Raw genomic sequence first — 22397 nt, forward strand, 5'->3', positions numbered from 1 at the left:
TGACTCTACAAGCTGGTGTCATCCTCACTGATACTCTCAGTGGCCCCAGTAGCTGTGTTTTTATTTACTAGACCACTGTCGATCTTCCTGTGAGAAAGAAGCTCCATTCTCTGTCCGAGCTAAATCAATATCCCATTATGGTGTTTCAGAGGGAAATGGCTTAGAGGGAAGAGAGAGAAATAACCTAATATATTATGGCAACACTGATCCATGAATGTGTCTTTTTTTGCTTCTGTGTTCGGAGGTGAAATACAGGTGAAATTGTTGGAAATGAGAACCCAAAAACAACAAAGAGAAAATAAACTGTTGATGATTGAAAAGACCTCTTTAGGATATTCTGACAGTGTGCTGTTAAAAAAACAAAAGAAGAAGAGACGACTGCATAATAAGGTGATGAAGGAAAAATCCATGCAACACATCTTGATGTTTTTATGGGTGTTTTTTTTTTTTTTTTAATTGAAACCAGCTTCACTGATAACAAACATGCAATATCACTATACAAGCCAACACCACAGATAAGTGTTTACTCATTCAAATCTTGACTCACTGTCAAGGCTTAGCCAGCAGCGCACGCACAAACACACACACGCACACACACACTTTCAGATGCTGTAGAGATAAACACCTCTCCACCTCTTTTGCTCTTTGACATACGCAGACGCACAGGCTCACGTACACACAGTCATATTTACATATCACAGTGAATGATGGGTAAAAACAGGGAAGGGGATAACACTGTTCTCCTGGTCCAAACTAGAGATGAGAATGGCAGCAAAGCTCCGGTGATAGCGAGTGTGTGTGTCTGACTGACTGAGGTGGGATAAGGAGTGAGATGATGACAGCGAGGATGTGAGCAGAAAACCTTTTATCAGCATCCTAAACTCTGTGCGGTAGGGAGGCGTCTTGGACAGGCGCCTCTTTGGCATTAAGAAAGAAACACAGTGAGACTGCTAATATAAAAAAAAAAAACAAGTCTGCGTGAAGCTAGTTTTTTTTCTTTCCTTTCTCAAATCCACTCAGTCTGTGCTACATTTAAATGCATGATGTTGTTACAGTATCATAAATACAGGGCGTCATGGATTCATAAATACAGCAGGTCTGGGGTATTGCTTGGATGATAAACCGACTGTCTGCCAAATGCGCTCTTAGAAATTGAAGTCAAAACCTAACAAAAAAACCCCAAAAAGAAAAACCAAACAAAAGAAGGCCACACTACCAAAAAAATATACCTTCAGTTCCAATAAATAAATAAATATTTGAAAATGTCATACAAAATTCTGACATTACCCTTTTTTCCCAACATTTAATGGAAGTTCTGTCTACAAATGTAAGATAATAAATATATTTAGTATTTTTTTTAGTAACAGGTTTTAGGTGGGTTTATTTGGGATATCTCTTATATCTTTAAGCAAAAATTGGATTATAAACAGTAGGAAAGATCTCTGCAGAAACTCTATTTAATACCGCTCATATCACAATGGTTACGACACGATAAAATACTGCAAGTTATCAAAACTGTACAGAAAAACTTACAGGTTTCTCTAAAATACATTTTCACTGTTAGTGTGTGACAAGAGATGCGAGAGAGCTCGTCTCTGAGCAGCAGCCTGCGCTCCTTATGATGAACCGACGACGCGGTAAACAGTCGTGACCAGTCAAAAACCCGCTCTCTCTTCACACTGATTGTTCTGCCCTCTGCTGCTCGGGTCTGGAGCAGCACGCTGGTCGCTTTGGGTCCTTCCATGTTGTCACACCCCCTCTGAGAAGCTCTGGATGGCTACAACAAGTCTACATGGCGCTGAAGACTTACAGTCTGGGAAGAAAGAAGACTGCAGCAGGGCGAGGCAGTCTGCTTAGTTTACTGGATGTCTAGAGTTTCCTCTGGCACATTACGCTCTTCTACTCCAGTTCATGGTTTCAATAGTTTTTTTCTTCTTTGCTTTGTCTTGTGTTTTTTAATTTTTTTTATTAATGTATGTCTTAGATATTCCTCTAGCTAATCTACTTCACGGTTACAGGTGTGAAAGTTGGTGGCACACCACCAAGCAGTGGGGTGTTTTGGCTGGGTGAGGGCAGTGCCACCCTGGTAGTGTGTTTATGTGAATGTTTTTAGTGGAGGAGAGGGCTGGGGTTTGAGTCAGCAGGTCAGCGATGGCGGTAGTGTCTCATGAGGGGAACGATACAGGAAGGGGGTCCCGAGAGCTTTAGGAAGGGGTGCTGGAGGAGCTCCTGCGCTGTGGCTCTCTGGGACGGTTCCCTCACCAGCATCAGGTCCAGGAAGGAGCGTAACACGGTTGACACCTGGAGATGTGAGCAAATGTTTGAATTCATCTGCTTAGCTAGGTTTGAGTATAACATAGCCAAAAAAACAGCAGTAAAATTAACACACACACACACACTTTTAGTGACAACACAGATGTCGATCTCTTCATCAACTTTGGGAACATTTAGGTCAGTCACACATGACTTTAGACCAGTCAGCAACCACCGGCAACCTCCAATTGCTAGTGGGAAATGTGTCTTCCCTGATTGGTTGTCGTGTTTTTGCCAGACGTTGCTGTCATCACAAAGAGGCTGTGACACAAAAAAAACAACCTTGTATTTGTTGGTATTCCTGTGGTCTCCTGTTTTTTTTGTGTTCATGGGAACATGAACATTTTAGTAATGTACTTCAATAGGAAACATAGTGTCAGAAGCATGTACGTTTTGTAGAAAACAGCGAGGCATCACCATGGAAACCAAGATATTTTGGTAGCTTCCTGAGCTTCTTTTTGTTTTTAAAAGCTGCTAGATGAATTACATGCATGAATATTATACAAATGAAGCGTAAAAAGAATTGACATGTATGACTCAAACTTGGGTCTCTCGCCTGAAAGGCAACACAACTTACTTGTTCACGACCTTCCAAATGCAGATTATTGAGTTTTTTAATTGGTACACGTGAGTGTCGACTGATATAAAACCGTCTTTAAGGACATTTCGAGGGACAAACAGCAACACGAGTCATTAGATTAAAGCCTGCAACGCACTGTCATGAGAACAGGTTGTACCACTGCAATCAACACCTTTCAAAAAGGGAAACTTTTATTTTAAGGCGAACGCATTTCCAGTTTCGACTGCACTTCTCAAAGTTTCGTCACCACTTGGTGAGGAGCGCTTGCCATGCAAAGCACAAGCAACCACAGCAATCTGCTAGAAACCAAAGCAATGCCAAGGAGGTTTTTGGTGCACTACATCTTTGTGGCTAATTTCACACTAGCAATTGCCAACAATTTCCAGCAACCGCTCACCAAATTCTGTCCCCATTAGAATGAATTGTAATGGCTTTGGTGTTCACTTTACTTTGAATTAGCACTACGATCTACCCAAAATCTTAACAGTTCAGTACTTTGGTTTATGATTAAAACTACTGAAATTCCCATTTTGTTCAGATATGACAACTGCCATATTTCTGGTGTATCCATTATTACATACTCATACATAGACACAGACCAGTCTTAGGTTATGTAATGAGTAATGATACTCACAATAAATGCAATCTGAGTTAGAAAAAACACATTAACATGAACTGAAATTTTGGTCTGTTGCTTACAGCTGTTTGTAGAAGTCTTTCCTATTAATTTAATTAAATACCCGTAGCTTCATATGAATATTTACAGGATCCATGTGTCTCAAAAATAAAAGAGTTGTAGTACTTTTGTAATATAAGTTCATAAATGTTACCTTGCACTTCTCTGCACCTGAGGTGTGACTGGTGAGCTGTCACACAGAGATGCGTTTTTACAGCTAAACAGTTGACAGCTCTAAGAACATTTTCTTCTGCTGTTGGCAAAAGTCTGATCCGTTTACTTATTGAGAACTCGCCTTCGACTTTTCTTACCTTATGGGACTCCTTTAGCCGTGGGGGCAGGTTGTCTCGTATCCTTCTCATGGCCTGCAGAGGGGGCTCATTGAAGTAAGGGGGCTCTCCATCCACCATCTCAATCACCATAATGCCTAAAGACCAGATGTCCACCTGAACACGCAAAAACATTCAGTCTATTCAGCCAGGACAGTAAACATACATGCATAACATATACAGGGAAATGCTCCTGAACTCCTCAGTAGAATAATGTTATTTCTGTGCATGTGTCCTCACCTCAGTCCCGTAAGGTAATCTTGAGATAACCTCTGGTGCCATCCAGTAGGGTGTGCCCACGAGGGACTTCCTCTTGGGTACCTCTTTGGAAACTTGGGCACAAAAGCCAAAATCTGATAGCTTGATCTGTAAACACACACATATACAGTACATGGTTCCAGTCTCTACTAAGCAGGTTGGTGGGCATACAGAATAGAATATATTAGTTCAGAAGTGCACTGACCTCTTGTGATCAAGAGCTTTGTCAGAAGACACTAATCCCATATATTAGCACTTAATTAAGCTTCAGTTAATCATGTCTTATCAACTCGTTAGGAGGCATTAAGCAGGATTTAATTACTAGGGCACGGCGGTAATGGATGATGATGAGTTTCTGGCATTGGCTGTTGACAAGCGGCAGGACAGGCACCCATGGAGGTCAGTGAGTGTTGAATGACTGTGTGTGTGTGTGTGTGTGTGTGTGTGTGTGAGACCAGTGAAAAAGAATAGCAGCTTAGGTTATTATTACCTGGGGTTTAGTGGATTACTGTTTAAGCAGTGACTAATTTGATAGCATCCCAAGAGGAGCATGGATGAATAGAAATATGCACGTGCACTTACTCTGCCATCGCTAGTCAGGAGAATGGAGTCGCTCTTAATGTCACGGTGGATGACGCCCTGTGTGTGCAGGTAGGACAGAGCCTTCAACACCGACAGACACACCGTAGCAATCTGCTCCTCGTTCATCCTGTAAGGAGACACACACACACACGGCCTGTCAGAAATATTTTATTTAATCAGATTAGATTTATTTTCATAGCTAACTGTTTATTTCCACAATTTGTAGTTTATCTTTTAAATAAATGTGCTATCTGTTTTTATCCAGTAAGCTCATTTTTGTCGCCTGTGCTTTCTCCATGTGCTGTGCATTGCGAGAAAACATTTATTCATAAATAAAACTGACTTTTATTCTTTGAGCTACAAAAATGACTGGCTTTAAGACTTGAGAGTCATCCTATAGAGGATATGGAGTAGAAATCCAGTTTGAAAATATCCCACTGTGGCCTGCAGCGTTTCTAGCTACGAGCAGGCAGGAGGGTCCCATATGGAGAGAGGGGGCGATGCTGCGCGTCTCACTGAGTTCATGTAGAAACTCACAGCTCCACTGAACATTAACGTCTCTAGACCCAGCTGGCCGGGCTGTGCTGTGTGCTTATTTGTGTGCGCTCTAATCTGCAATCATACAATACATGTGCACAAAGAAGCGCGCTTGTTTTAAACCCCAAACTAAGGATACAGATGGATGCAGATGCACATATACTGTATATGCATTGCAGTATGATGTTACATGCTTGCAACCCTTCTGCACACTTCTCTTTATCATACAGTGTAACGTTCCCGCTATTGGGGCACTTACTTGCAAACTTACATTATGAGAAACAACCCTTTGGGCTACACATACGCTCATAATATTAAACATATATAATCACACTCTACAGATTGCAGCATATTTTATTGTTACACATGTATGCTTTTACAATCACAAGAGATAAATGAGCTTTCTGCTAATGGAAAAACAACCGGCTAACTCGGAGTGAATGGGATGGAGACGCGTACGTGAAAATGAATCACCTCTTACGCTCCCATACACACACAAACAAATGAGCTCTCTCTCACACACACACACACACACACACACACACACACACACACACACACACACACACACACTCATGGAGGCAGGATCAGTGAAATAGAAAATTGTTTCACAAAGTGAAAAACAACTTTAATGAGCCTGTAAAGGTTGTCAAAGGGAGGAGAATTACACATGCACCTACACACAGACAAAAGGTGCACACACAAACACTAAGGCATTCATACTCACACACACACAGCTGCACACACAAACCCATATGCTTTTGCATTTACACTAGATAAAAATCCCCTCGAAGTGCAGATCATTACCCAACTTTAAAAGTATAATTGAAATCTGAACGTGACTGAAATAGTTCTGCAGACCCCCCATTCTCCTCCCGCTGCAGACTTGCCTGTGTGAGTTAGAATTGAGCGCGCATGTGTCCATAAATCTCAGAGCGTGTGTGCGTTTGTGTGTTTGCTGCCAGCAAGCTGATGAGGCTTGCACAACGCGAGGCAGGCAGCAGTTATTTCCACAACAAAAAGCCTAACAGAAATAGCAGCAGGCTTTCACCTGGACAAATATGGCAGAAATTACTGATGAAGAAAATACACCGCTCAAGCCCTTCTGCGGTATTTTCTCACTGATTTTATTTTATGCCTGCATACTAATCAATCTACATTTTATAAGGACATCTATTAAGTTTTATTCCAAACTTTTTCTGATAATATTAATAAAAGGTAAAAAAAAAAAAAAAAGCAACTGACCCTACAGGGTGAATGTATGTGAGTCTTTATCAAAAAGAGAAATTCTGTTTAAAATCCACTTTTATGAGCTTTCCGTGAGTACCTTTAAAAGCACTCGTGGTGAAACTTTCTCTCATGCATGCACCGAGCACACAAACGAGCAAACATCTGTGTGGGAGACTGTTCAAAATACTTCACAGCAGCAGCGGTGCTCAGCCTCGCCAAAGCGTGTTATTAGCATCCGACACCGCGCAGCGCTAATGCTGACACTCCGCGCAAATGACTGTAATTAAACACCAAGCACAAAGTAAGCTTAAAACAATGAGGCAGCAGCTTAGAAACGCAACTCAGTAACACAGAAACCATTTGGAAAAGTTGGAGAACGATAATCCTGAAACTATCGGAGCATCGTATCGTCTCAGCCGGTCCTTCCTCTGCGCCTTGCAAAATTATTCACCTGTTCGTGTCAGCTGCAACAAATAAAATAAAAAAAATTGAATTTCGACTGCGCACCAGTGCTTGCTAAGTTATATTAAAATCCATTTGATGTCAGCAACATCATCTGAACAACACGCCCTTTAAAAGGTGACATAAACCTTTTTCCCTCCCATGTGGATTCTCTCTCCGTCAATCTCACCAGTCAAAACGAACACAAATGACACACACAAAGCTGTGGCCTGATTTCTTCTTTTATATAAAAGTATTACATAATGCTTCAAAATCTGATACTTTAACTCTTTCAGACAGTCTGAAAACAGCCATTGAACTGAAAAATAAAATAATTAAAAATAAAGATGATTTCACATTTTTGAATGACGCTAGTTTTCTTGGATGAGAGGATGGACATCATATAAAAAACAGGTAAACTTGGCTCTGTTAGAAGGGAGCAAAGTCTGTCTATAAGGTCCTTTGAAACTTAGGTAACAATAGAGAAGGAAGCTGATTGTCTCTGCAGTGTTTTTATTTATTTTACACATCTGCAGAACATGCATTTTCTTACTAAGCAATTATATGGTTCCACCACATCCCAGAGGTGCTCTGTTTGACAAGGCGCTTGCTTGAAGTAGGACTCAATAGATTTTTTTTTCAACCAATTTCTGTAAAATGTAGAGATGTTTGTGTGTGAACCAGTAAATCACAAGTTTCTGGTTGTTGTTGTCAGCCCATCTGACAACAACTGTGCGAAACCACGTGTACATGCCTAAATGCATCGAGTTGCTGATTAGATATTTGCATTAATGACCAGCTGAACAATGTGTAAATAAATATGCTGCACTTTATGTTTCATTTAGTATGCAGGGTGTATCAAAACGAATCATCCAATTTCAAAAAGCTAGATTTTTTAAAGTAATAGACATAAAAACTTACGGGACATTTTAAAATACATGGCTGAAGATAAACTTTTACATATACAACTCACAATGTTCAAAAGTTAAATGTGTCCTTCTCTGGTCGCATCTCCATATGATAGTCAAACTCATCTCACACATTATTGTGAGCATGTCTGGAGTCACTGCAGCCGCCAGCAGCCATGTGAAACTCGTGAATCCGTTCTTTCTTATAATACGTGTTCTGATCTTTACCAGTGAACGATGCTGTGAAATCAGATGATTCCTTTTGATAGACTCTGTATTAGCAGCTTGTATTCCTGCTTCAATGCCAAGGTCTCTCTTCCTAAGTAGAGTATGGTGTCAATGAGCCTTCATGGTAAAATAAAGGTTTAAAAAGCCTGTGTTCGACTGGACAATAACTTTAAACGAGATGTAACACGTTAATTTTTACCTGGTTCTTGCAATGCTGAATCCGTGATTCATTTTTAGGGAATATCTTACTAATCACTTAAAAGTTAAAACGTGCCTCAGGACCTTTACATGCTGCTCACCTGGTTGTTGAGTTTGACGTCTATTAACTACTTGAGCAAAATAATTATCCTGTTTTTCAAAATGTCCTTTTATAATTTATATTTTATAATTTTATAACCCTAACAACAGCTTACATCCTCCAAGCTCCGCATCACACAGCTTGATGGTTTACCTCAGCATTTGTGCATTGAGCAGTTACCTGGTGTGAGTCACAATGTCAGTGAGTGCCCCTCCCTCCAGGAACTCCATGACGACCCAAAGCTCGTCTCCCACCAGGTAACTGTTGTACATGTCCACAACATTTTCATGATGGTAGTCCCTCATGATCACCACCTAAAACACAGACAGAGAAATATATATGTATGTATCGTTACTAATGACACTGTAGTACACTGGCTCTGTCACTGTTATTATGCTGCTATACTTTGTTACTACACTGTTAATATGAAATAAAAATCATGCTTTGAGCCTCAAAAAGGTTTCTCTCTGAAATTCCTCAATTCAATACCATATTTAAGAATGTATGCTAAAATATGCTACAAAAAATTATCTACAATTCCAGTGGTTTATTGAATCTATTCATGTAATTTCATTTTTTCAATATTAATTCAACTTCCCCTTTGTCTAATATGAACATGTTCTGGAGGCTTAATCATAAAAGGATTACATTCAAATTAATAGGATTACACGAAACAAATTACTTTCCCGCTGAACACCCGCTGCTCCACAACTCGCACTCATGCTTACATACATGCATTCTCTCTCCCACTCATGCACACTAAACAGAGACCAAAATACAAAAGAATCAGGGCAGAAATGCAATCCGAGCGTCGCTCAGTTCACATTTAAATACATTAGACTTTTTTTTTTCCTGGGCAAATGAAATGCAGCTCATTTTTTAGCTTGTCAGGACATCATGAATGTGAGCAGTCACGAATACATTTCTTGCTTAAGGTTTTCGGCGTAAACACGTCTTCAGTTTAGTCAATAAATGTCATTACAGATGCAAAAAAAAATGTGTTAGTGGTTTAATTGCTGTGGATGGATGTTAGGGAAATAAGGGCAAACTGAACTCTTGCTGTTTGTTTCATTAATTAGCATAAAGTGGCATTTTTATTATGCTAATTAAAACAGTTTCACGACTGTCGCTTGCTTAGGCTATCAACAATCTGTGACAAATGTTAGTTCTGTGGTCATTATGGCCCCAATCTAAATCCACCTGATTAATTCACTCAAACATACGACATCAGAACTATTTGGATTATAGTATGAGCTAAGGACAGTTTCTCAGGTAATCGTTGTTTGATACCTCGTTAAAAAGCAGCTCTCTTCTCTGCTGTTTTCTGAGGTCCATCTTCTTCACTGCCACCTGCTTTCCGCTGTGCTTCTCGGTGGCGATGCAAACAATACCTGTGGATCCCTCGCCAATCTTAATAAAGCTGTCCAGGTATTCCCGAGGGTCGCCTGGAGGAGAACACAAACATCGTGCCTCATTTTAATGCAACATCAGACACAAAGAAAGATATAAATGTAAAAAAAAAAAACATCTAGAAGTTGCAGTTGCATGCCTCTGCTAGATACTCAAGCTGCAGTTTATTCACGCCATTACAGACTCTAAATACTGCTATATGAAACTCTGAATGTTAGACAGGAAACACTTGGATGTAGAAAAACAACAAGTTGCATGAATGTATGTGTATTTGGGTAAAGTGTCCATTCCGTCCATTTATCAAGTTGTCACATGCTTGTGTGTCATTTCAATGTTCCTTTAATTTCAAGTTACCAGGGTTGACCACCAGCTGAAGTGCTGCTCTGAACTGCTCATGGGAAACTCTGGAGGGCTGCGTGTCAGAGCTTGACCCCCAGGAAGGAGGCGGATAAGCCCCTGGGGGGACGTAAGGTGATGAAGGCTGTGAGTAGGCCCCCTGGATGAAAAAGTTATAAAAAAAAGACAGAAATAACATGGCTTATATACCTAATGATTTTATTTTCTAAAGAATCAATTTGGGAAAGAGCTACTTTAGTTAGAGATTTAAGATGGTTACAGTTAAAAACCTGGAGGAAGTGTTGATCTCAGCTAACTTACCAAAGTCACAGAGTATAATCTGCAATCTGTAGCAAACTGAATCATCACTATGATGCAGTTTTTATATGTGAAGTTAGCGAACATACTGTACCTGCGGGGTATATGGTGGACTGGGCTGGGAGGGAGGATGATGGTAAGGAGAGGGTTTGTAATGGTGAAAGATCGGGGGGTACGGCAGGTGCACCGAGGGGTAGCCAGGCGGCTTCGTGTGGCTCTGAGGTAGCTTAAGAGGCCCTCGGGGGTACGTGTCACCACCTGCGACCTGGGGACTGTCATCGCGTGATGGACGCTCATAGTCGCCCTGGAAAAGCGAGGAAAATTACATATAAGTCTAGTGTCACGCAGATGTCAGCATTTTACTGCAGTGAATACTGAAGAATTTTACTGTTAAACGTCAGCCTGTACATCCACGGTCATACACTACACCTGCAGGCACATTACTCCCGGACAGACCTAACGGAGAACATTTAGTGCACAGGACAGGGACCATACCTTATCCTTACCACCCCACCCCCCTCTAAAATGCTTCACAGCTACTCCATTCATCAACCAAGAGCCTGCAGTGGACTCAGATCTGGGACACAGCTCTTCCTTAAGATTGTCCTTCAAAGTAGTATTGCAGCGTACACATGGGTATTAGTGAGAATGCAGTAGTGCTTACATGACTCAGCTTTCATTACATGACTCACAATTGGCTACAAATACGCACACTTGGAATGGTTTCATAACCTAATAGCTTCGTCATCATATTATGTCACATGGATCCTGTCATTTTAAGGAAAACTGGCCACAGGTCATTAACAATAGGACGTAAGTAGAGACAGGCTGATACTGTACAGCTGTCAGTGGCATATCTACGTGACAAAAGTCTGTCATTTAAACCCCAGGAGAGGGATTAAAGTGCTACAGCAAACATCAACACTACCCAGAGTGATCTAAAGTGGATTACAGCAAAGAAAAAACAAAAATTAACTTAGAAGATGAATCTGCTTTCACCCTGCAGAGACTAAACTAAATCACCTTTGCCACACCTCTCTAAAATGATCTCCAGCCAGCCTGATTTTCCCCCTCAAGAGACTCCGACTATAATAAATAAAACTCTCTTTCCTCCTTTCTTTTATTTGTCACTCTCTCTGCGCCTAATCGCTATTTCTCTTTCTTTCACAAAGAGACACACACACACGTACACAGACTGAAACCCACAAGCACAGACAGGGTAGGAGGAGGAGCCCTGATGTGTTGGGATGGTGTATAATTACATGGTGTGAACTCTTTTAATCAATCACTCTGAGGCAGGTGCGGGGGTGGCTGCTGGGAGGCCCCCGTCTCGTGCCCCTCTATCGTTGGCCAGCAAGCGCTCGCTGGCTGTCAGCCAGGGGTCTCCTGATCCATGTTGGTTAAACGCGCATTAATCTGAGTTTGGCAGGGTAATCAACAACCTAACTCAACTGTGAAATTGAATTCCGCGGTGGAACATCGTTCGGCCAGTTTTATGCTAAGGCTGCAGAAAGGGAAAGTGCCGCAACATCAATTTGTCACTGAGAGCTGCGGCACTGAGCTCACACTCGCTACAAAACAGTGAGGAAGAGAGAGAGAGAGACGGCGGCAGAGAGAAAGGAAGCGTGCGTGTGTGTGTGTGTGCGTTTGCATCTTTGTGTGTGGCCAAGTTTCTGTGCTGTCTACTATTACATCCCCAACGTCTTCCAACAACGGCAGGGAAAAAGGATTTACTTCAGCGGTGTGAGTGGGCTGAACCAGGAAAAGAGAAGAAAAGGCAGAGAGTGAGCAAAGAGAGAGGGAGGTGGGTTTGTTCCAAGGTCCGTGAGCCAAGAAGAATAGTGATTCTTCAGCTGCCAGATGACTCCTTGTTTTGTTGTTTCCTTTTTTTAAACCACTGCTGTGAAAATCAAACAAGAAATATTAAAAACACCATCACATTAAGTCCAATTATAGTCACGCCTTTGAGATATGAAAGAGTAAGTTTGTAAATGCTCAAACATATTCTTTCATGTATAATTTGGCTAAATTGGCTTTCAACTCTTTACTTATTCTACTTTTTTTTTTTTAAATAGAAAAGCAAGCGCGCCTCTTTAAGCGTGACAACTCAAACAGCGGCAGAAATGTGAAACAAACAACATGAAAGAAAAATGACCTTCTCCTGCATCGCCTTCCTGCTGCTCTTGCATTCTCCGTGGCTGCTTTTTCTTCGAGTGGCTATTTACCGAGACACGCGGGTTAAATGGTTTTTCATCAAGGCACCCTGGGATCTACATCAGCAAACCCGGTTTCCCCTCTCGGCTCGCTGTGTGTGAAGGGAGGCATGGTGCAGAACTGTGATAGCGGCACTCGCGGGTTTAATGATGCTCGGAGAGCTTTGGAAGAATGATGTAAAAGGTGTTGTGTGAAAAGTCTGACCCCACCTTTTGCCCTCTGCTATATTTCCTGATCTATTATCTTCCACCGCAGCACACGGAGTTCTTTGCACTGAGAATTCTGGTGTAAAAAAACTACGAGTAACCGAAAGCATATGGTTACATTACACAGCCACTAACGCGTGGACGGTTCGTTTGTTCTTGTCAGTGGAGTTTCTGTGCAGAGGAATCTCTTGGGCGTCTCTCCCACTGCTCCACTGGAGCACGACACGGGCTGCACAAGAGCCGGCATACTTACAGTGCAGCTGTTCCCAAATACAATATACAATCTACTGAGTGACACTGCTGGGGGATTTTACCAACAATCACATAGGTTCCTTTAAATTCATGTTTTTTTTCTAACTTTTACAAACGTGCAAAAACCTGCTTTCTGTGTGTTTTGTTTGTGAGATGTTTTCAGTTAAAAATCTGTAATACAGTCATATAAAAAGCATTTCCATGTCACAAAAACAAAAAAAAAATATTTCTGGGCATCCTTAACATCAAAGCCCATCTATGCGTTCCACAAAAAAGTAAGGAAATTAGTGTTTGATTGATTATTTCTTTGTTGTAACAATGTTTCATGGTAATAAATCTTATACTGTTGAAAAGCCTGTTTAGTTACCTTTAAATGGTGCCGCATTTGTAAGGAAAATTCATTTGTGGGTTGAGCAGCAGAGTTGAGCATGTGGCTTGTGCCCATAAAAAACTTGACAAATCTTCTCGTGCAAATTCCAAACAGCTTATTGACTCTTATTTGATGTCAATAGAGAAGAAATAATTGAGGAAAGGTGTTGCCACAGCAACGTCCCCGTTCAACATCCATTAACCTTCTTCGTGATCTTCCTCTTTTCCTTCTGAAAAGTCTAATATCCTCCTCTCCTCATGTCCAAACCATCTCAGCCTTGCTGCTTTAACTTTGTCCCCAAACTGCTCAACCTGAGCTGTCCCTCTGATGTACTCATTTCTAATCTCTAAAGCAGGGGTGTCAAACTCCAGGCCTGTCCTGCAGGTTTTAGATCTCACCCAGGGTCAACACACCTGAAACAAATGATTAGTTCATTACCAGGCCTCTGGAGAACTTCAAGACATGTTGAGGAGGTCATTTAGCGATTTAAATCAGCTGTGTTGGATCAAGGACACATCTAAAACCTGCAGGACACCGGCCCTCGAGGCCTGGAGTTCGACACCTGTGCTCTAAAGCTTTGCTATTAGATATTTAATTTCTGCTGAGTTCGTCTTGACCACCGTTATGCATATTTGCATTTGTAATTCTCTTAGCCTTTTAATAATTGCAATGATAGTATATTTTTATACCTTTGTGCCAATTATGTTTCTGTTAAAACGCTATATTTAGCAGTGATTGCAGTTTGTGTGGTGCAAAGCTTCAGTATAAATTTGAACCCCAAGAACACTTGCTCCTATTTATTAATTTGTGTAAGTCAGAGCTTTTTGGTCAGTGGTCAGTCTGAGCATTAATTGAACTGTGTATAGAGCTAGTGGACACGCCAGAGGTGCAATTCTTTATGTGACATCACCTTCCTCCTTCAGAGAAGAGTAGATTAAAGCTGAAACCATCTATCAGGCAGGAAGAGCAGAAAAAGAAAACTGATGGTTGAGGATCAGAGAGAACTCGAAACACTGAAGAAGAAAATAATGTGAAAAGGTGACTGGGAGGTTAAAGTGTGTGTCACATGAGTGTACATGTATAAAATTCTCTCTGATACGTTCGTACAGACTTGTTGGGAGGATATAGTGTGTTGAAACATGGCATTTCCATTTTGCTTTAGTTACCTTGGTTAAAGTCTGTGAGTTGGCGAGACTCTCCGAAAGGCGAGGGTAGGTGTAGGAGCTGTACGGGTGGGCCTGTGGCGGGCTCCTGAAAGTCCCACTGGCGGCATAGGGGACATTTGGCTCCTGCAGCCCAGAGCCTGACCGAGATCGCTGCCTGATGGCAGGCGTGGGGCTGGTCTGGGTCACGTAGGAACTCTTGGGTCGCTTCTCATATTCGTCCCTCATGCCGCCGTAACTCCACTCACTGTCGGGGTAGTTAATCTGCTCGCTGTGTAGCGATGCACGAGACGGTGTGCCAACTGATGTGTCCCGGTAGTCCTGGCTGGATGAACCCCCCACCGATGCCCGGTAGTAGCCGCTGGAACCTACTCCGCTACCCACCGTAGAGGCCACCTCATCCGCCGACCGCCCTTTGCTCTCCAGATAGGTGTGATAGTCAGGTGGAAGTTTGCCATAGTCTGATTTCTGAGGCATGGCATCAGGGTAAAAGGGGCTGCGTATGGGGTGTGAGTGGCCATTCTGCTTGGTGAATCGATAGTGCCTGCCAAGTGCCCAATCCCCATCTATGGAGAAGCTTGGCTTGCCGGGGTCCAGAGAAAAGTCCCTGCTGGACGTGTCCAGGTCACACGAGTAGCGGGAGTAGTAGTGGTTGAATCCGTTCTCCTCTGGAGCAGTGAGGTGGCCACTGCCCGAGGGTTTGGAGATGCCTCCAGCCTGATGGGGGCCTGGCGGGCTCTCTTTACGCAGGGAGTTGGAACGTGTTACCGAAATGTTGTCGAACTCCTCCAGCAGGCCGTTAATGGATGCATCTTTGGGTGGCCGGTTCCCTCGAACAATGGTCTACAAGCAAAGCAAACACATGAAACTTAGCATAGAGGAGACTTGTGCGTCTGAGAGTTTGATGGCGATAACCCTGATACTTTGGCTTGCAGTACATTCACTTTCAGCTTCATCATTCATGTCTGAAAACTGAATGAGATGAATTGAAATTCCTGCATCATCAACTTCAGTTAACTTCAAACATTTTCAGGCAAGAGTTTCAATTCATGTGTATCAGGGCTTTGCAACAAGTATGAAATTAATCATCACTTGCATTAAATGAACGTCGGTATTTGGATTTTAGAGAACAGCAGGCACTGATCTACACAATCACGAGTTGTTGTGAGCTGGGATTGAGCTAAAAATGCATGAAGATAAAAGTCGGGATACCTCAGATGGTAAAAGGCAACCAGCGTTGGATCGAGGGAGCTAATTCCTACCCCGTTTCCCTCGCAACACATCAGCTTCAATTTCAGTGGGATGATCAGGATGCATTAATAGTCGTGAGGTTTGGTTTAGCACACCAACACACGATTACACACGCACGCAAACCAAAAGGAGCAAGGAGGACGGGGGAAAGAGAGAATGAACACGCAGGCTCGCATCTGCTTCAAAGCAGAGGCAGCTTAAACATCAGGGAGGCCGCTTATCCCCTCCTACCTTGTGTTAAACCCTTTACAAGGCTGTGTCGTGAGTCATGGGCAACACGTGCTGCAGCGGGACTACAATCTGTGAGCGTGCACGGTGCGTGTGCATGTTTGTACAGTGTCGTGAGAGTGATGGGAAAATCCACACACATCTTTTTTATCTACCAGCCTCTCCACCACTTGAAACATAGAGGAAACAGTGCGCTGGAACAAAAAGAAACATGATGCATGAGTAGCGCTGAGAGGAGGCTGAGCTGAGGAGATTATGTGAATATTCAGCTCTTACATAATTTATTTTGGAGCCATTTGTGATGATCAAACAAATCTACCGACTGTGTTTCCTGGCATTACGGCCTCCATCTGGTAAAACTAGTCTTTTAGCTGTTTAGTAAGTCATAAGAATCAAAGGGACAGATGTTTGGTTCCCACTGGGGCAGTGGCATGAAGCGCAACGATAACTTCAACAAACAATAAAATATTTGACATATTTTGCTGTGAAAACTTTGCTGATTGCTTCAAAGTGAGGCAGATTTAAACGCATCGAAATTTGGATCATTTGTTTCTAGTGTTACTAAAATTTAAAATGTACTTAAATTAATTAAAACACATTAAAAAAGACATTCAATGTAATTTGTCCCCAGTAAAGCTGCTGTTAGTACTGTGCAGTTGGACTCCTTACATTTTCAGTACAAGAGGGAACAGCTTTATAAAAGCTTTAACTACAACCAGAGATGCAGCAGAGGGACATTTTGGCCTCAAACTCAAACACACACACGCACACACACACACGCGCTTCCACAACGGCATCTTTCTTGCCACAGGAAAGTCTGATGGCAAAAACAAAATAGTGACTAACTAAATACACACAAACGCCACCCCCATCTATATATATTCCAATGACGTGCAGTATTTTTATACTATAGTCATTTAAGTGCAATATGGAAATTACCGTTCCTTATACTTGAACTAATATTATAATTCTTACTGTATTTTAGTACATTGTTTTATATTTGTTTCTAAGCTCTACATAAGATTTCCTATGTACCCAGACCCCGTGTATGTATGCAACTAGCAAATAAAGCTATTATTATAGGTATTATTATAATGCAAAACATCCATTCTTCATCCAATTCAGCGTCATTGTCAGGCTGGAGCTTGTCCCAGCTCTTATTGGGGAGAGGTACAGGTTGCTAATCTATCGCAGAGCTTGCACAACCATTCACATTCACATCAGTGGACAACTTTGTACCACCAGGTAACCTAACATGCATGCCTTTGGACTATGAGAGGAAGCTGGAGAGAACCCATGCAAGCATAGGGAGGACATGCAAACTCCACACAGGAAGGCTGATGTAAAACAAACCAAAGACCTGGCAACCTGGTTTTTGTGTTTTTATTGTAAAACCTGTGCTGATCTTTCTAAATCTTGCCTCTGACATATACACATCATACAATAATAATAAAAATGGCTAAAACTAAACACTGAAACTAATAAAACACGAAGCATTTTCAAATACACAAACTAAAAACCACTCTGGAAAGTAACTGAAACTAAACTGAATTAAAAGCAAAATAAAAACTAATTAGAAAACATAAAACTACAACAACTCTGCTATAAAAACGAGTTGCTATTAACCAGTTGAAGCTCATGTCTATCAAGGCGATTATCACCATTTAAACACCTAAAACAGAGCACATACAAAATATCAACCTCTTTGAAATCCCAGACATATAACTCAAGATTAGAGAACAGAAAAATAAGATGGCGATTTGTGTACGACATTATTTTGGCGTGTCGTTATTAGACGTTTCCCCTGTCTGCAGATGTCTGTTGCGCCCCACTCTGAGACCCGACAGTGTCACATCGCCATCGTTCTCAGACCCTCAGACAGTGCTCACGCCCTGCTGTCTGTCACCCAACTGCCATGCTTGTCTCTGCTGTGATTCCTTCATGTCACATGTGCTGAGGCAGAGTCTCGGAAAAAAATCCTGGGATAATCACCGACTGTCAGCAACATTGTGCCGGCGCAGGGATCTTCCACGTCTTTGCTCAGCTACCTGCAAAGTGTCACTGCAAACGCACTCTCCTCCTCTCCTCCCATTCATCTGCGGGAATCTAAAGTAGCAAGGTAGCTACAGTTAATATCATCCCACCTTAACGCTGATGGCTTTATAACCAGGGTTGCAAGCAAAAAGGTATGACAGAGCAAAAAAACTAAAGATATTTTAGCTGTTTGTGGTAACGACAATGACAAAACACACTGACGGTTTGTACTCTCTCTGAAGGGCCAGACAGGAAAGCTCTCTTCACAAACCTTTACCTCTCACTGTGGCTGGTTTTCCACACATCATCTCTCCTTTCCATTTTGTTACTTGCTACACCTCCCTCTTTCTCTGTAACACTCCAGTTGTTCTCCTCTGCTTGAAAGCTATAGGCTGTTTGGTGCCTTGAACTGGAACCCAAGGTGAAACGGCCTATAAAAGCAGTCAGTAAAATCTAGCTGAAAGGTTGGAGCTGCAGCAGGGACGGCCTTTTAAACAGGTCGCTGAATGTGAATCTATGACGCCGGGTCTGCTCTGCGTGTCGGTGAGCTGGATTTTCCTAAATAAAGCGGTTGCATCATTAAAACCGGACAACAAAACCGCTACCCGGCAATTGCCGTCACGCTCATTAGAGTTATTCTCACACTTCCTCTAAACTGTGTTAAGAAGTCGTGGTGGAACAGGGCGTGCCACAATCTAAAATGAGGCAGTCGCATCATGTTATGCAGCGTGGACGTCAGCGATTCAGAACTAATTCAATTGGGACGCGACAGTAAGGGGATGTCAGCTGATATCACAAAACATCAGCATTTCAATTTGCTTCGTAATCACTAAGACTGTGTCAAAGAGCGCGGCAGTTACAGGGGATGGACGGAGTCGGAGAGAAAAGGAGGCAAGTGGAATCGAGGAGGTGACGGGGGCCGGGGGGTGTTGCAGAAGGGAGAGGGAGACAAGGTTAATTGTGTGCCAAATCACTGTCAAACGGTCGGCATCAGGCCTGGAAATCTTCCCATTAATTTGAATTAGGGGCTTCCATAACCCCCTTCTCCAGTCCTCCTCTCCCCTCTTCTCCCCCTGTCCTCACAGCTCTGTGAGCCTTGTGCGCCGGTCGTGTTCCGCGGCGGCTGTGACAGCAGCCATATTTCACCGGCGTGCGGCGTTGGCCTGTCCTTTAGTGATAAGCTGTAATAGATACTCGCCACGGCCTGTTCAAGGTAAGCACAGGAGAGAGCGGAGGGGAAAGCGAGGAGACGAGGGGAAATAAAATTAAAGGAAATGAAAAGGAAAGGAGATCGAATTTAAAACGATACAGTGGGAATGAGAAGACAGGGAAGTGTGCAGAAGAAACGGGAAACACGTGGGGGGCGGGAGTGGCTGAATAACAAACTATGCAAAGATGCAGGGAAGAACTGAACAACAGAAGGAAAGACAGGGGGAAGAATTACGGAGAAGGAAGGATGGAGAAGAGATGAGGGAAGGGAGGGAGAAAGGGAGTCATGAAAAATTAGCCTCATTGGGAGATAAGGGGGGGATTAACCTTGCTGGTAATGAAGGGAGGGTGTGATGGGAGGATGGAGGGAGGAAGAGAGGGAGAGATAATTAATGAGCTTGCCCTTCCCGTGACTCCTAGCTAGAACCCTGGTTTGGAAGTTGCGCTTCACTGGCCAGCCGAGTCCCGGGACAACCGAGAGTCCGAAGAAGGAGCAGCGGCTCTGTGCCTCTGTTTCCTCTGCACTGCTGTTTTATTTCTGGCTTTTAAAAATGCTGCATAACCAGATAAGTTAAGCTGTTAAGTAACTAATCAGTTAAGGTAAAGCTCCTGTTTTTTGGACTATTCACACTGGTATGCTCAATTAAATTTTACTTTGGCACTGGAAAGGAGATTTTGTTATTTGTGACAAGGCATGCTGAAAAACAAAAAACAAGACCACAAAAGTTCTATCAAGTAAAGCTGTGTACACACCAATCACACCAATACAGGAAAAAAACGAAGCCACCCCTCTTTCTTTAGATTTAGCAAGGAAAATGGGAAATAGGTGCAAACATGTGCAAACATCAGGGAAAAACTGAGTTTGTACAATTTTAACTTGAAAGTCAATATTTGGTGTGACCACCTTTATTCTTCAACACAGCTGAACTCTCTTAGGCAGCTTTCTTGTCATTTCTTTAAGTAGTCTTCAGGAATAGTTCTCCAGGCATTTAAACCTCTTGTTTGGATGTTGGCTGACTTTTGTTCTGTTCTGCCAAAATGATCCCACACTGCTTCAATAATGTTGAGCTCTGGGCAGGCCAATCCATGACTGTTAGCGCTCCATTCTGTAGTTTTCTATCTATTTTACTGTATTGGTAGTGTGTTTGGGATCACTGTCATGCTGAAAAACGAGGACACTGCCAATACGATGCTTTACATCATAGTAAATCAAAGTCTGACGGCGCTTTTCTGCATTCATAATTCTGTAAATTTTGCAAAAATAATATTTTGTGTCTGTCAAACTGTGTTATTTTTGGCATTTTTCCACACATTCAGCAAAAGAAATGGGAACAAATAATGCATTTTTCAACACGCTTCTAGTAACAAAGTGCCTAAAAATACAATGTAAAAGTGCTTCTTTGCCAAATTGTTAGTTATGTGTATGTGGGTCATTAGGTGCCTTTATTTTGCTACCACGATTTGGGTCAGTGTTTGTGTTTTTAAAAAAAAAAATTTTTATTGAGAGAGAGGAATATACATTGGTCGTTTACAATTACAATACAATTTGTTCCCCTCACATATTTGTTTTGTTTTTTTCATACACGAACAGATACAATAGTACACACACAGACACAAAATAAAAAACAAAAAAACCCAACAATAAAAACTCCCAAACAAACAAACGAACAAAAAACACCCAAAACAATAGACAACAAAAAAAGGGGAGGGGTGATAATATTAATCAGCTAGTAAAATGTTTAACGACTTGCAATAATTTTCAAAAGGGCCCCAGATTCAATCAAATTCTCCATATTTGGCCTTTATTTAGGTCAGTGTTAAATGTCAAATAAAGAAGATAAGGTACAAGGACTGAACTGAAAATGAGTAGAAAGACTTTGAAAGCTCTTTAGAAAACCTGGAGAACTATTGCTCCATTTTACTTAAAAAATTACAAGAAAATCTGGCTCCTTCAAAGCAAACTATAAAGAAATGAATGGTGGCTCAAGACGTTTTCACCAAAGTAGTTTGTAAAAACTGTTATATAGCTTCCCATTTGGATGTCCAAGGCCTGTTCTGAACCCTCGCATCACCATGGTGGTGTTTTGGAATGCATATGTCAGCATCTTGTCATTAAAACCTAAATTGTACCTGTTTCATTTACTATAAATTGGATCATAATTTATAAAATAAACATCAGTTTATATTAACTAAGGCTGAAAGTAGTGAGCGAGGCCGTGCATTCAGGGACTAAGGTAATAAAATCAAGTGAGTCTTGTTTTTCACACAATTCGCCCTCTACTGGCCAGTATAGAGAATACACTTCCGCATCTGCATCACTTTTAATACTCGAAAGATTTGTCCATCCTTGATGCACAGTCTGTTTTTAGAGATCAGCCACTTTGTCACAGTTTTAACCATATGTAGATTTTTTTATTAAGACAGTAAAAACATTATGACTGATTAATATATAAATACAGAAAATCTTAAATTCCAACCCACTGTGTCAAAATGCGTTTTTTAAACAGGTTTTACCCAAATGCTTTCAAAAAACTTCAAAAAAAACCATAGCCACTTGGTGATGTGCATACATTTGGATCTTGCATCTTTCAGTCCAATAAAGTTTAGAAGCTACATTTCAGTGTGTGAAAACGCTCATGAAAGCTCATCACCTATTACACCCTCATGAAAAGCATGCACACGCTGCAGCAGCTTCGCCTACTCAGCACACCCACTCCCAACTCTCAATGATGCCACCATCATAGAAATCTCCTTTTTTAAAAACAAAAACAAAAACAAAACAATGTTTGTATAAATCCAGCGATATACTCAAGTAGAAATGGGAACGTGGACACAACAGAAGTCATTCTAACACTCCAACCACATTTTCCCTCTCTCTCCCTCTTTGTGTATTAAATCCCAGCCTCTCTGTGAACCTCTGTCACGACTCACACAGCAGAAACCCTGCATGCGTGGGTATTCACACACACACACACACACACACACACACACTTAGACTACTACTAGCACTGCTGCTGTTCTGAAGT

General features: G+C 41.8%; 1 protein-coding gene across 5 annotated transcripts in view; it reads right to left on the reverse strand.

Annotated features, from left to right (window-relative positions):
* Positions 1-420: 420 nt before the first annotated feature.
* pak5 (p21 protein (Cdc42/Rac)-activated kinase 5) overlaps positions 421-22397 on the reverse strand; it is a 94205-nt gene continuing 72228 nt past the window's right edge. For all 5 annotated transcript variants that reach the window (XM_082506545.1, XM_082506544.1, XM_082506547.1 and 2 more), the window contains 9 exons: positions 14653-15492; positions 10539-10748; positions 10145-10286; positions 9671-9825; positions 8561-8694; positions 4739-4865; positions 4139-4264; positions 3881-4015; positions 421-2301 (listed from right to left, as the gene is read on the reverse strand). In XM_082506545.1, the coding sequence (XP_082362671.1) occupies positions 2146-2301; positions 3881-4015; positions 4139-4264; positions 4739-4865; positions 8561-8694; positions 9671-9825; positions 10145-10286; positions 10539-10748; positions 14653-15492 (2025 nt within the window). In that variant the 3' untranslated portion in view covers positions 421-2145. The remainder of the gene's footprint in view (positions 2302-3880; positions 4016-4138; positions 4265-4738; positions 4866-8560; positions 8695-9670; positions 9826-10144; positions 10287-10538; positions 10749-14652; positions 15493-22397) is intronic.

Source organism: Aulonocara stuartgranti (assembly GCF_965226115.1).
Source record: "Aulonocara stuartgranti genome assembly, chromosome: 15".
NCBI classification, from domain to species: domain Eukaryota; kingdom Metazoa; phylum Chordata; class Actinopteri; order Cichliformes; family Cichlidae; genus Aulonocara; species Aulonocara stuartgranti.